Raw genomic sequence first — 15,710 nt, 5'->3', positions numbered from 1 at the left:
TGCCCATGGTTTAAAAATGGAAAGCCCAACAAGCTTCTCTAGATTTATTAGTCAGGTGTCTACCAACCTTTGCTCATATAGTATCAGGGCTGAAAATCACAGTATTGTTTCTCTGAATAATGGGTCCCCTGTTTGGCAGGGTCCCACAGCCATGGCTAAATACTCACCTAACTCCTAGATAATAGGTGTAATAATCATGGATTGAACATTCAGTAACTGTAACCATCTCGGGATTATGTACTCACATATTTAAATGCCAGGACAATGGCTGTTACAATTCCGGTAACGAAGAGAACGATCCCTAGAACGGCGAACAGTCCTGCACAGGAAGTAAAGTCCACCTATCCGGGAAAGAGCACAATCAGAAGTTAAAGATCACACTCAGAAAAACAAAATTCCATAATAAATCAGTCTCTGAAGAGGAAAGTCCTTTAAAGGAAGCCAAAACTTTTTGAGTTTTGTAAAGAATGGAAAAGTGCAAAAAAAACATCTTAAGCTTTTTATTGCCGCTTTCCAATCACATTTTTAGTTTTGGATAGAGTAGGAAGAGTTAAAAGTCATGTCTGTGAGCCCATTGAAGACTTTTTCATCACTTACTGTCCCATTACAAGGATGACTGGATTTTCCATAACTCCACCTAGGTTGTGGCCTGGGGGAGTATGACTACTAGGGACATACAAAAAAAATCTCTTTGTGGAACTGGAACCTGCAGCTGCTGGCTGATAAGCTCCACAGTAACAGGATACATAAATAGAAAATGATTATACCTCTGTTTGTATGTCTCTTTGGCTCTCCCCTCATTCTCTCTTTCTCCCCTTTCCCCCCTGCTCCTCTCTCGCCTCTCCCTCTTTAGGAGGAGTAAAAAGTATAAATCCATCCCCAGTTACAAGGAATGGGAGTTGCCACTGTCACAGGTAATAGAAGGCAGGACAGCTATGTAAACTTCATCAGAACTTCGAATCCCTTCCACATTCTATCCAAAAAGTGTTTTTGCCTCTTTTGAGAGATTTGCTTTTACTTTCTCTCTGCACAAGATGCAAAATGGAAATCTTTCCAATGTAAAAACAGATGAAAACAAAAGCTATGCTTTAACTAAATGAACAATATATCAATAACAATATACATAAAAATAATTAACAGAACATATTTTGCTGAATTATTTTAATTGTTAGTAAAATTAGGAAGAATGGAGAAATGAAGAGTATAAATCAGTCTGGACAGTTTCACCAATTGATAAAACCTTCACATCCAATAATATTAGGAAAACAAAAAGTTGATCTGCCATTGTGTAAAAGAAAGGTTAATGCCAGCCCCTACAGTACTCAAGAAGCATATGTCATACATCATGTCACCATTTTCCTCACCTTGGTCTGGAAGCAGAAAACTGTCACAGCAATGGTGACAACAGCAGTAATGCCCAGAGTGATGAGCACGGCTTCTGTGCTGTAATAACTGCAAAACAAGAAAGAGAATTCCAGCATCAGATTTACATTAAGGCTCCATAATGAACAATGCTGACTATTAAACTGAAGGATTTATGTTACATTTTAACACTGCATTGTTTCCTAATTATACATTTTGAGAGACAACTGGTTTCTCTTTGACATTCTGTCCCTAGCATTCATATTTTATAAAGCAAAACTGCATGCATATTTTTATGTGTTTCTAATATCCAACTCCAGGAAAAAAACAATAAAAATACCCTGGGGGTGGAGGTATTATTAAGGGTTAATGCTTATTAAGGTCTAGGGGGTAACATAAGAAATATGGCGTTCAATTATTCCCTCTCCCTGAGGGATTTACCCAAGCGTGGCTGGGTCAGCTCGGCCTCCTACGTAAGCTACTTAGGGCCACTGTCACAGGCACGGATGTCATTTCCTATAAAGCAGGACTTGCATTGTAAAGGTACATACAGATGCTAGACTGTCACCCAAGATTATATCAGGTGAAAATCTATTTTGTATACAGCATCCTGACATCATATAGCAATCTGCCGTGGCTGGTCACTAAATGACCAGGGGAAACCAGTGTCATTTCTTATGTGGGAGGACTCAGTGGGTGCCTTCTGCTCATCCTCCATTCTCCATAGAGCAGAACAGTGCTATGTGATCAATGCATATTGCGTTGTATTGCACTGAAATTTGATGCATCTATGGGCCCCACGTCTTTTGATGCATCTATGGGCTGGATAAAAGCAGTGTGCACCAACTGCTAGGAAAGTGATAGATAAGGTAACTACCCTCTTGTACCTAAACCAGCATTTAACCCTTGCTAGTTGCAAATTTATGCAATTCAGAACACAATGAAACACAGATGGAAGTTTGGAACGTGCACTGATCACAGATAGGCCAAATCCCATTGACTTTATTGAGAAATAGGAGTTCAGAGGCTGCATTTGATTTTGCTTTGTGTTGCATTTCTTTGGATGAGGCATGTGTAAGGCTGTGTACTCACATGCAATTTTCGTGACTGGAAACAATCTTTCATGATCATTTCCAGCAACAATAAAGGACAGATAAATGAACGAAGAAGGGATGTACACACATTACGGTTTTGTGTTATAAAGGGAGGGGGGGAATGAGCGAGCAGCACCCCACTGTTCTTTACCCCATCGACATGTATAGTGGTCGTTCTCCATCGAATCCATGAACATCGGGTGACTGCTGAACACATGGCAGATTGTTACCCGAAACGAACTTGACTTTTCATATCGGGCAAAAATCATCGGACATGTGTACATAGCCTTACTGGACTGCAGGCAATGTTGCATTATCTTGCCACACATGCACACTTACTTCAAATAGCAAACACAAAATTTTTAAATGAACGCCAATCAACATTCTATTATGCACCAGATGTCTCTTTGATGTAAATGCAGCTCCATTGTGACCTTTTAATGACCTCCACATAATATATGACCTGGTTACTGTACAAACATTCATTTACATTTTTAAAACTTTGTAACCATCTTCTGAATCTGACATCTCTCATGAGGGTATTCGTAATAAAAATTGTTTCTACAGTGTGGTTATTCCTTGTGACCAACAGGTTATATATAGAATGCAAACCTGGGTAAGATCCTCCCACGCCTAGTTCATCACGTACTATACACGTGTGTGTGGTTTCTGCTAACAGAGGGCCACTTCCTCATCTTCCGGGTCACAACCTCAGTTTTATCTCTGAATGCCACATCAATCTTTGGTAAACTAAATTGTTTCTTGACATTTTACTTCTCTTTTTAGTAGGTGTGACCACAACTACCCTGCTTTATTCATGGTAATGTGAATAAGCAAACAGCAAAATATACAAATGAAATAAATCCACATTTGCAGTTTTACAAAGGATTCTTCAATCTTGTGATTTACATGGTAAACACATGTTACAGCAGTATTTCTCAACCAGGGTTCCTCCAGAGGTTGCTGGGGGTTCCTTGAGCAATGAGCAGTTTGTGCCTCTCAGGTCATTGTAAGTGACACTAATTATCTTTTCGTCTATCTGTATGGGTGACATTCTCCCCACTGGCCAACAATGTAAAAGACATTTTTCTCACTGACCACCAGGGTAATGTACTGTGAGCTGTTATTTCAAGGGTTTCCCCATGTTAAAATGGTCAAGAAAGGTAGGATATACAGTTAAGTGTAACAGAAGATTATTGTATGGCTTTCAAAATAATTTCCCAGATACCACCATGCCATGATGATATCTTCACGTGCACAGGTTGGAAGTGTGACACATGAAAGTAAATTTCTGAATGAGGAGGCAGTTGTGCCACTTGCCTGGCTATGCAGTAGGGTTGATGGGACACAAAACTAGCCCAGAATTAAAAAATATTTAGAATTGAGCTGTGGGGGACTTAGGAGGCTGACTTTCCTTTAAAAATGTCCCAGAAAACATTAAGGGACCATTTCTTAGATTAGGAGGGCAGGGGGTTGACAAAGCCAGGTGCAAGATGTGCCACTGCACGATGGCCCAGCACCCTCCACAGCCCCTTGTGCACAAGGTCAGTTTGTAGTAGGAGCTACATTCACTCTTGTCGGGGGGCAGGACAGGCAAGTACATACACCCTTCTTTGAAAGGTATGTCCACTGTACATTAAACACTGGAGGATTCTGGGAATATCACTTTTCTTCTAGGACTTTCTTGTGTTTCCATTGCTGTGTGAATACATGTTTAGCAGTCATGAAGTGTACCTGGCAATTGTTCCAGTCATAAAGGACATGGCCAAAGTCTGAAAAAAGAAAATGTTAAAAATTAAGTAAAATACATGCAACAGAATAAACAGAAGATACAACCTTTCTCTAAAACCCAAATAAATATTTTACAAAGCTTATCCTTGCTGGAACAAGAACTGCTTACATGGCACAAGGCCCTCTTGTGCCATGACCTACCGTCATTCTCTGCCCCATGAGAAGCGCCATCCCTTCTCACTCAGGATAATGTGGAGCAAAATTTTGGGGTATATTCTAAGACCCTTTTAGAAGGCTCTAAAGTTTAATCTTCTTTCTAAAGACATCACAGATCCCTGGCTTAGTACTCCTCTAAAACAACCCTTAGTACTCCTCTAAAAGAGCTGCTCTGGGTGGATTTACGGGAATACCAAAATGTCATAATGGGTTTCTATCAATCTGGAGGAGCGGATGTTTCTAGAAAGGCTGTATTGTATGCAGGCCAACCTAGGAAATGTGATGCTTAGCCTTCATAAATGAAAGAACTAAAATCCAGTGAAGAAAAGGGACAGGCCAGGGACAATTGGACATCCTAAAGCCAGCACATGGCAATAAGTTGCCGCAGCTTCTTAATGACACTGTCCAGAAATAATAAAATCGAAAAGGTGGATTGGTTTCTTTGCCAAAAAGGAACAGCGTTTCCTGAGTAATGGGTTAAGACCCATAGAGAGCAAGCACCAAGCAATATTACCCAGCCAGAAATATTGTCGGAGAACAGTCCTGCTATTTGTGGACAAGCCATTATCAGGAATTAAGAGAGCCAATCCCTACCAACAACAGGATAAAAAAGATAAAAGAATAGGGTTGCAGACACTCACAAATACAGCCAGAAGGATTATATTCCAGGGGAAGCGCCTCCTGCAAAGGGAAAAGATTTTAAAATGTTAAAGTCCTTCAACCTACTACCTATGAGCCAATCATGGACCCTCAGATAGTGGAGGGTCATCAATCTGGAGCCCTGGACTTACAGTACAAGGCTGACATTTTGTAATCCAGCATTGGAAAATTAATATTATTAAACAGCATTTATATAGCGCCAACATATTACGCAGCATTGTATATTAAATGGGGGTTGCAAATGACAGACATATGAAGTGACACAGAAGGAGGGGAGGACGCCAAGAGGACCAGGACACTTTGTAACCCCCCTAAAAAACACCCTTCTCAATAAGACACATGAAAGACATGAAAGTTGCAATTGTGGTTTGGATACACTTTAAGTGGCTTTAAATGGCTCCAGTCAAAAATGCATGCATGCAGAAATGCAAGGCACTAGTGTGAATGGGCTCTAAACTGGAATAAAACAAAGCAATGGCATGCTAATTGTATAGGAGAAACCTTTTTGCACACCATCTATTTATAAATGCTCCCTGCCATAATGCTTTGTAAAAAGAATAAGTTTATAAACTTGACATCATACAGGTGAATCTTGGTGAAGCTGGGGGCTTTCAATTCTAGCCCCAACAATGACCAGAAGGAATCAATCAGCATGGTTTATGTTCATGAGATCACTATGTCAGCGATTACATAGTTATTATATCAGATTGGAGGCTTTGAAAGAAAAATGAAAACATTTGGCCTGCAAATGAAAACTGCCACCTTTAGCTGTGGGATTCAGTGAATTGTCATGGTTAAATTTTGCATTTAGATTATAAATTTGTTAGCTAATATTAAGGATTAATTATAAGAGAATGTGCTAAATAAAAATATTAGAATATTAATATAGAATATATTAAAAATATTTAGGTAAGCAAATTAGAATTCTAAATGTTAATAAAATTCAGTTTGGGCATAGATGACCTCTGGGCATGAAAGGTTAAGCTAGCTTTGCCTTGCAGTGCCCCATGATGAAACCAATATAGATGAAATTGGGGCAAGAGGGTCCAAAAAACACAATATAAAGACTCACCTGGGCCCCTCGCAGCAGGCCAACACCATGTAAGTAACAAAGAACACAGCACTGTGAGGAAGAAAAGAGAGGTCAATATACAAGGAGAGAAAGGACAAATCAAATACACAAAGTGAGAACATGCTTGTACTTACTATGATGTATAGTAGACAGCTGGATTGCGTATCACAAAGCTGCGCACCGGCACCCTGCACAAGACACAACATTAGATTCAGTTTGCATGTGCTACGGACATCAACATCCACCTCAGGTATCCCCTAACCCTAGAATTTACCCGCACTTCCTTTACTTATCCAAAGTTGTTGCTTTGTGACATAAAAGTCACTTGTATTGCTTGCATAATAATTATTATAATTATTACAGTATTCATATGGCGCCAACATATTACACAGCGCTGTACATTAAATAGGAGTTGCAAATGACAGACAAATACAGACAGTGACACAGGAGAAGGAGAAGACACTGCCCAAAAGAGCTTACAATCTAGGAGGTGGGGGTAGTAGCACACAATCGGAGGTAGATATGGAATGGTGGATGAGTAATGAGGGTTTTAAGAGACAGAAGAAGACGGGTAGGCAAGTTTGAAAAGATGGGTTTTGAGTGCTTTTTTAAAGAATCAGAAAATAGGAGAAAATCTACCAAAATTGGATGTGGAAGACCATTCCAGAGAGTCAGGGAAGCTCCAGAAAAGTCTTGGAGCCATGCATGTTATGAGTGAGGAAGTTGTTAGTAGTCATTGGAGGAGTGAAGAGAGTGGCTAGGGAGTCAGAAAGGTAAGTGGAACAAGAACTGTGCAGGCATTTGAAGAATACAGAATGCAGACATCAATGGGAGCGGTGATCTACTAATTGTATTTTATTTGTTTTTCAGGCTGCTGCATATAACACAGCACAGCCCTGTTTTGCAAGTTTTTTTCTGCCCAAGTTCAGACACATTATTACCTCTGCAAGGAGAAGCAGCAGATTGAGGAGTTCATTTCTTAATCACTTTTTTCCTATCACATGCTTCTCACTGTTCTGCTGACTGGTTCTGCTTACTAAAGCACAACTATGGAAGTCTAAACAGTTACTAATCCAGTTACTGGATAATGTGCAAGTTAACCTTTTCTAACTGGTAAAATCCTTTTTTGTGTGTCAAACTCCCCCTCACAGACACTGTGGATCACAGTGGGAGGGGTTCAGCAACAGTGCTACCAATCAGTGGGTGTGGCCAGCTGTTGATTGACCCGCTACAGGCTTGGATATTAGCAGTGACAATTTTTTTGTTTTGTTTACCCCACTGTAGTGTAAAATAAGCGTGCAGCATGTTGTCCCCCCCACTACAGGAATTTGCATTGGGGGAACAGGTATTTGCAGAGGTAACTGTAACTGCAGATGCACTTATAATGCAGTGCTGCAGGACATTTTTAATGGGGACCATATCTTTATTTTAAATATAAATCCATATTATTTGTTGGTTTGCCTTTTGCTCCTTGTACCAAAAAGTTCAACCGAAAGTAAACTATAAAAGCTTCAAAATCCTATCAAATTATTGATGACCATGGTGACACATTGACAATAGGACAGAAAATATGAAACTTACACAAATGTGAAGACCGCTACAATGCCGACAGTAACCAGCAACTGGACCGATATGATGGCGTATACCTGAAAAACAACATGAGGCTGATGTTATGGATGACATTTATGATTGCAGAATAAGTACATATCTAATGGGCTGTGTTATGCACATAGGAGGTTTCTAAATAGTTAGAGAAGACTTTCTCAACCTTGAGTTTCCCCTGGGGATACCTTGAACTGTGACCAGCAGCCGATGGACCTCCAGCCTAATGGTGCCTGCATAGCTCTAGGGCCAAGGTTACTCAGCAGAACCACATACACTCACCCAGACACCAGGGATCTTAACATCTGAAAGCAGGGGAATCTGTCCCACCAACCGACCATGCAAGGGGGCCCTTCCCCACTATCAATGTATGGGGGCCCTTTTGACTGATCAGTATTGCACATTGTTCTTCCTTGTTTCACTTTAATACCATCAGCATTCTTGATTGGTAAGGTTTGTTTAGGATCTGGGTTCAGTCAATGCAATTACCCTCAAATCAGCAGAACAGTGAAAGATTCCCTTACATTCATGTTTTGTGTATTGTAATTGTAAAGTAATGAATTTTTTAAATCACTTTTCTTGACAATGGTCGCCGGAACAGTTCAGGGAGTGAATGGCCTCAATCATATATCTGACAGGTGCATTTATGCTGCAGTTGACTTCTGCTAACCTGCTTTGTACCGGCTTCAAAAAGCAATTATATTTCTACACACGTCTATATGGATGCAAAACCTGTATGACCCCACCAAAAAGCCCTAAATTGAGGGCCTTAGTCCACGGCCAATAGTGCTCAATCAGATTCATAGCAGATATTGGCCTTTTCAGAAACTAAGCCCATATAATATATAGGAAGCTTCTATATCTCCCCCGAGCAGCTAGATGACACTACACAATATTTGACAATGTTGGCATCTATCTCGCCAATGCTTCATCAAGTTATGGGAAACCAGGGACCATTTAGGACAATGGAAGTCTCACCCTGCGGATGAAAGCGTGTCTGACAGCCTTGTCATCCCAGGAACCGAACTGTCCCTCCCCATCTCCAGTTCTGTAAACACTGGGATCACCTGGACCTGTAAGGTAAAATAAGAGAATACATTGTTACAAGCTGCATAGACCCTGCATTAGAAATCACACATCAATCACAGCTACTGCATCCATTTCAGAAGACATAAGTCCATTACGTTCAACTACTAGGGAAATAGACAGATCCCAGATATTAAACCCTACAGATATAGTTGATCCAGAGGAAGACAAAAACGCTTATAAACCCCTGGTTCAATTTGCTCCAACAGGGGAAAAAATTTCTTCCTGATCCCATGAAGCAACCGGATGTTCCCTGGATCAACAGTCTCGGTTATCTTTACTTTAAAACTTTAATACCCAGTTATATTCTGTGCTTCTGGAAATCATCCAGCTTTATCCTAAAGCAATCTTTAGTAGTTGCTGAAACTACTTCCTGAGGGAGCCGTTCCACATTTTCACAGACCTTACAGTGAAGAATCCCTTCCTTATCCGGAGCTTAAACTTCTTTTCCTCCAGACACAAAGAGTGCCCTCATGTTCTTTGTAATGATCTCAAAGTGAATAATGGGGAAGAGAGTGATCATATCCCCCCCTTAAAGGTCTCTTCCCAAGGGACAATAGATTCAGTTCAGCTAATCTCTCCTCATAGCTTAGTTCTTCCATTCCTTTTATTAATCTAGTTGCCCTTCTCTGCACTCTCTATATGCACAATAACCTTTTTGTGAACTGGTGCCCAAAACTGGACTGCATATTCCAGATGTGGTCTGACCAATACTTTGTACAGGATTATGTCCCCATCTCTGCAGTCTATTCCTATGTTGATACAATAAAGTACTTTGCTAGCTTTAGATATTGCAGCTTGGCATTGCATGCTGTTATTAACCACCTAAGCGTTACACTGAGGTCTAGATTTCTGTACCAAAAGTGATCCACTGTTTTTCATGAAATTTTTTTAAATTGTAGACCTGTAACTTACAGAAATATGTCTGAACAGGGGTTCTAGTAGATAATATGAATATAAAAAATGTTTGAAACACACAATCATGTAAAAAAAAAAAATTACTTTTAATAAAATTAAAGGAAAAACACAAAAATCAGCAATGTAAACAAATCATAAATACTGAAAATACTGAAAAAGCAATAACTCTGTATATTGTAAAGTACTATATTATTCTAAAACACTTCCCTAGTGTGGCAATTTTTAAAACTTTGATTGTGTATTTATTGGAGTTTGTTTTGAATTATTTTGTATTGGATTGGATACGCAAGTTTGTATCCAATCAAATACAAAATATAAATTTGAATTTCCAAGTTATTTACTTTTATTTTTTTTTTATTTTTTGTATTGGATTGGATACGTAAGTTTGTATCCAATCCAATACAAAATGACAGTTTGAATTTACCAGGTATATACTTTGTAATTATTTGAATCATTTTGTATTGGATTGGATACACGAGTTTGTATTGAATCCAATACAAAATGTTTGAATGAGTTTCAGTTTGAATTTCCCGCACACGCGCCGACGTCATCACGCACGCAGGGAGAAGCCGTCCGGTTTTTTTTTTCTCCGCCGGACAGCTTCTCCCTTCAGAGATCATCCGGCGCTGGAACGAGAAGGACGTGGGACAATCAGCAGGACCAGGTAAGAAGCCAGCCGGCATCTTGTGATGCGCTGGCCCGGCGGATCACAGGATGCCGGCCGGCGGAACACAGGATGCCGGCCGGCTTCTTACCGGTCCCGCTGGCACCCGACGAAGGCACCCGACGCTGGAGAGATCGGCGGACGATGATCGATGGAGGACGACGTTGGATGAGCACAGGGGGACCAGGTAAGTAAGGATGTGAAAAATCTCGGGCTTAACCATCCTTGCAATTTTTTTTTGCCCGGGCGAAGGTCGGGCTTAACTGCAAGGAGGTTAAGTCTATGATCTACCAGAACCCCCAGATTCTTTTCCATTTCTGACTCCCCCAAATGTATTCCCCCTAGACAGGATGAAGCATGCATGTTGTTACCTCCAAGTGCAGAACTTTTAGCAGCTTTTTGACAGGTTAGAGATGTCTACAGCATGTTTCATGGGAAATACATTACTTTGTGCATGAATGAATGCCAAAACACCAAGTCACTGCAAAAATAGCCAGTAAAAATCCAATAAGAAAATAAGCATATGGTGCATTTTACAGAGTCCTCAAATTCCTTTTAACCCAAAAATGATGCCTATGTCTGCATTCTTTTTCTTGAAGAAATAAACAACAAGCAATCTCAAGGAGAAGGGCCAATTTACTGTGATCAGTCATTATCATTGCAATATGAGGGACATTTAATGCTTTCTTCCAGTTTGCACGCTCAGAGGATCAAAGCCGTTCATTATCTGGAGGAGCTTAGTCCCCAAAGACTCATAAAAGCAGGCTATGTCCACAATAGTTGAATTTAGCCAGATTTATTCTACACAAGGGTGAGTTAGGGGACTGCATGGTCAGAGAGTAATAAAAGGTCAATTAAAGGGGCAGTCAACCAATAAAGGTACAAATAGATAGAGCTTGGTGAGCTGAGACAGCACTGGGCTTCTTCTACATCATGGACATTACAACAGCAAGATCTCCCTTCTAGAATTCCAGGATTGGTTCCTGCACACCTGGACTTTGGGGTGCACCTGCTTCAGCTTACCATGCCACATTCTCAGCATTTACTAAAAATCACAGCAGGAATAATAGGAACTTCTCACAGTTGGCACAGTAGGTGTGCACAAATCTTATCAATAAGTAGCAGTTTGGCTCACTGCTAACATAAGCATTCGTTTTTTCACCAATATCAACCTTTTTGGCAAGATAATGTATATGATTGTGCACTATATATATATATAAATAAATCTCTAATGCTGATGGGATCCAGGTTGCAAAAATTGTCAATTGTTAGGTATCTGCCTTAAAACCCAACAGTCAATGGAAACCCTGCTCACTATTTGCAAACCTTACCCATGGATGGGTACAATGTACACAGCCGGTAACATTTCCATTGGCTTGCATTGCTTTGGTGCAATAGAACTGGAGAGGCGCCCCAGTACTGCTGGGGGTGCTCCATACTTCCAACTATTCACTTTACCAATAAAAGATATTCACTAAGCCTATTGTATATGGAACCTGTACCAGTTTCTCCATCACTACACGCTAAAAGATCTTCTGGGAAATAGAATGAACTAGAGAATTTACCACTCCAGCAACTCTCAAACACTGGAACCTTAATTTTGGGTGGAGGGTCCTTTAGATTTCTATTGAGATTTGGATTATGAAAAATAATGAATACAGAGAAACCGTAACCCCATTGGTTGCTACCTCCTCTAGGATAGTCATGTGACCACATAGAACCTGTGGCAACTTTACAGGAGTATGCAGACTCAAAAGGATTACAAAAAACCCATGACAAAAATAAAATATAGGACTTACCAGTCCTTGGAGGCTGCAATAGTTTTATTTAAGTGAAATCACAAAAAGTTATATCTTTCTTCTGTAAACCATTATTCTCCCCTGAAGCGTAAAGGAGGTGTTTTAAGTCCAATGAGGGTGACAACCATGACTGCCCCACGGGAGAAACAAGCATGACTGCCCCATAGATACACTGCATTCAGTGTGTCACTTTATGGCAAGAAGTATGTTTAGTAAAAAGTGAATTAAAAAAGCAGAGTAAAATGCAGTGATTGCATCCAAGGATATGTGCATTGCAATACATTAAATTTTTGTTCTTAGGTTTCAACACATTTTATTAAATTCAAATAATAATGGGTGATTACCTGGGTTGAGAGGTATATTTGGTAACATCGGCATCACAGGTTTCGGAGGTTCATTATGTCCAGGTTCAGGGTAGCCCCCAGATGGTGCATATCCACCTGGTTGAGGGTAAAACCCTCCTGGCTGCCCATATGGGGGTGGATAGCCCCCTGAGGCCGGATATGCAGCAGGAGGGTAGCCACCAGGCTGAGGGTATCCTGGGTTACGTAGTGGATCTCGGTCATCGTATGGTGGTGGTGCATTTGGATAGGACATGATGGACTGATAACTGCACCAGAATCCCTTTTATGACCTGAAAAATAACAAAAATATTACATAATGATAATAAAATCCTGGTAACAACTTTTACAGTCAACAATTGGATAATAATACAAATGGAAGGAGAATTTTAACACAACTACTTTTACAAGTCTATTATTATGCAAATTCCATGCATTATACAAATTTACCTCCAAACCACCCTCTTTTTCTTTAGATCATGGCCCAGCATTACTTTTTCCCCTCACTTTGTTTCTGTAGCAAGACGATGATTTAATGACGTAATTACTAGACTTCTAAAGGGTTTGCAATAGCAGGAGTTGGAAGCCAAACTCCTATTCACATAAGCATGCCACCAGAACTACATCTCCTAAGAGCCCTTTCCCTGCACATAGCGTTTGGGCAGGCTCTTGTGAGTCAAGCCAGAAGCATTGTTTTGTTGGGAATTAAATTGATGTATACATGCACAGTGTTAAAATGAAAGACAGGGATAGCCAGGGCTTTAGTGCAGCAGTGTGTTGCAGAGTGAACATTGATACTTTATGGGCCCATCACATCACGAACATTGTGTTTAGTGCTCCTTAATACATGGTAAATACAACAAGCTTATGTGCATTAAACATGCAGTGGTTATAATGCAAATTAAAGGCCGGCTTCCCCGAAAGCCCCTCATCATCTTTAAAAGAAAATACTAATTAGGAAAAGAAAAATTCGAACAAATATTCTCATTCTGCTTTCTGGTTTATGTCGCCTACATCCTGGGTATTGACAACCTGCAAAAAGGTCATTCACAGGGTGTAAGGAGGCGAGTAATAGGTTTTCATCCTATTTATTGCATAAAGACAGCCGGGAAGAAGGAGGGGTGTCTGGCCCGATAGACATTACATTTGCAAGGAAGTTCCACTTTACTGCTATAGAACATTAGAAGACGCTGCACAAAAATGCAATTTTTTTTTTGCTGCACATGGAGGTAGCACATTGGCGTTAACTGAAGCTTGCACTGGACAATGGTGCACAATGCAGTGTGAATGAGCCCCAACAAGTCAGCAAAATGAGTTATCTATGAATACAGCCGCAGTAGTCAGGCAGCAAATTGTTCTAATCTAATATTGTAAAAGGATCATCAAATATCTATTACTAATTTCCTGTATGTGCTTGTTTTGTTTTTTTAAATATTGCTGATTGGAGTAAATATTGACTTATTGTACAGATTTTAAAAGAACCAGATCACAAGATCGCTCTGTAGCATCTTGCACAAGCTGCAGCTTTGTGAGCAGATTACTGGAACCCAGACATCTGGGGCTTTCCACAAACTCGCTGGAATATTACGCAGCCTCCAGGGCAGGTGCATGTTAGAACATCTTGAAAAAAGAAAAAAAAAAAAAAAGAACATCCGGACAACAACCTTCTTTTATCGATGCTGGTATGCAGAGCAGGGGGATGGGAGGTCACAAGGCTGGTCACATATGAATACATATTTTCCTATGATTTGAGTCAATGTAGTTAAATCACACTGAGCATGTAATATAAATTATCAAAGCTGGAAGAGAATGTAATACATGAAATATCCAGGAAGATAACTAAAAAGTGGAGAAATCTCTTGGAATGCATTCTATTTTGCATTTATGATTAACAATGTGTTTTCGATTTATGCAGGTAAAAGCAACAAGGTTTATTGTAAAGTGTATCTAAATCCAAGAACACAAAATTCAACATTGCAGCTTTCTTTTCTTCAACGTGTTGGCTGCATTAGACCTAGTGCACATGAGCAGACCAACTACCAATTGTTCTCTCAACCAACAGGATCAAAAATTGGTCCCAAAACACTGCACACACATAAATGCAATATTTTTCCATCCAATTGTTTTTTGAAGTGATCGCAGTTCCAACATGAATACATCTGATCATTCATACACATGAAATGAGTTTTCTACTTTCAAAGGATATCATTGTCTGATTGAAAGCCAACAGTTAATGTTTTTTTTTCTGCTCACTTCCATCCACATCCAATTTTCTGTGGGGTTAGAATTAAAAAATTGGCCAACATTACTGGGCCTTGGTTTTCTTTTTTTTGGCTCTTTTCCTCCCTTTTTCCAACCAGATGATTCTGCCTGCAACATACTTCATATTCTAGGGTGACAACACCTAAATAGTGTATTTTATCCATGGAAGAAGCATTTTTATCCTAAGCTTCTCTCCTGATTTGGACTACAGACCTTTCTCCTGTGCATAACATATAGCAAAGGATGATCTGTAGTTCAAGGAAGCAAGACTGCTTGACATAATAATACAAAGCGCAGTGCTGGATCTCTGTTGGATCAAATGGATACATTTTATAACATATTGAACAGATTGTAAACTCTTTTAGATCCTCTGATGACACAGTGTCTGTCTGTCATTTGCAACCCCTATTTAATGTACAGCGCTGTGTAATATGTTGGCGCTATATAAATACTGTTTAATAAGAATAATAATTAGCAAGCCATTCCTAATCAAATCAGCAGATATATTTCACTTGTAAAAGACCCGCATCGTGCCCACGGATCTGTAGTTAGGCCCTGCTGAATCTCCCTATTAGGAAAACCAATATCAGTCATTAAGTGACTGGAGGTGGTGGTGGAGGGGGAGTCACGGGCTTAAGTTTTGTTCACCAACGTTTTTCGCTGGTAACAAAAATTAAGCATATGTGCCAGGCATAACAGCAATGGCTCCAGCAAGCACCAAGCCTGTGCAAAGATCACTGCAAGAAAAATACATTTGTTTCTGGAAATGCATGCTCCCCTTTGGGCACATTCCGAGCCAACTAAGCCTATATCTAAACAATTGCTTGGCAGCATGTAAAGGGAAGGCATCATACGTTACATGGTCACCAGAAACCGCAAAACAGAATTGAAGCCAGCTTCCTG

The 15,710-nt window shown here is 40.0% G+C and overlaps 1 protein-coding gene across 2 annotated transcripts in view; it reads right to left on the bottom strand.

Annotated features, from left to right (window-relative positions):
* TMBIM1 (transmembrane BAX inhibitor motif containing 1) overlaps positions 1–15,710 on the bottom strand; it is a 37,598-nt gene that overhangs the window by 11,114 nt on the left and 10,774 nt on the right. For both annotated transcript variants that reach the window (XM_072417985.1, XM_072417986.1), the window contains exons 2-10: positions 12,549–12,838; positions 8,716–8,810; positions 7,717–7,781; positions 6,270–6,323; positions 6,136–6,186; positions 5,045–5,084; positions 4,191–4,228; positions 1,365–1,452; positions 246–341 (exon numbers count right to left, since the gene is read on the bottom strand). In XM_072417985.1, coding sequence (XP_072274086.1) covers positions 246–341; positions 1,365–1,452; positions 4,191–4,228; positions 5,045–5,084; positions 6,136–6,186; positions 6,270–6,323; positions 7,717–7,781; positions 8,716–8,810; positions 12,549–12,801 — 780 coding nt within the window. In that variant the 5' untranslated portion in view covers positions 12,802–12,838. The remainder of the gene's footprint in view (positions 1–245; positions 342–1,364; positions 1,453–4,190; positions 4,229–5,044; positions 5,085–6,135; positions 6,187–6,269; positions 6,324–7,716; positions 7,782–8,715; positions 8,811–12,548; positions 12,839–15,710) is intronic.

Source organism: Pyxicephalus adspersus, chromosome 7, assembly GCF_032062135.1.
Source record: "Pyxicephalus adspersus chromosome 7, UCB_Pads_2.0, whole genome shotgun sequence".
NCBI classification, from domain to species: domain Eukaryota; kingdom Metazoa; phylum Chordata; class Amphibia; order Anura; family Pyxicephalidae; genus Pyxicephalus; species Pyxicephalus adspersus.
Note: the sequence above shows the minus strand (reverse complement) of the source record. Positions and strands in the feature narration are given on the sequence as shown.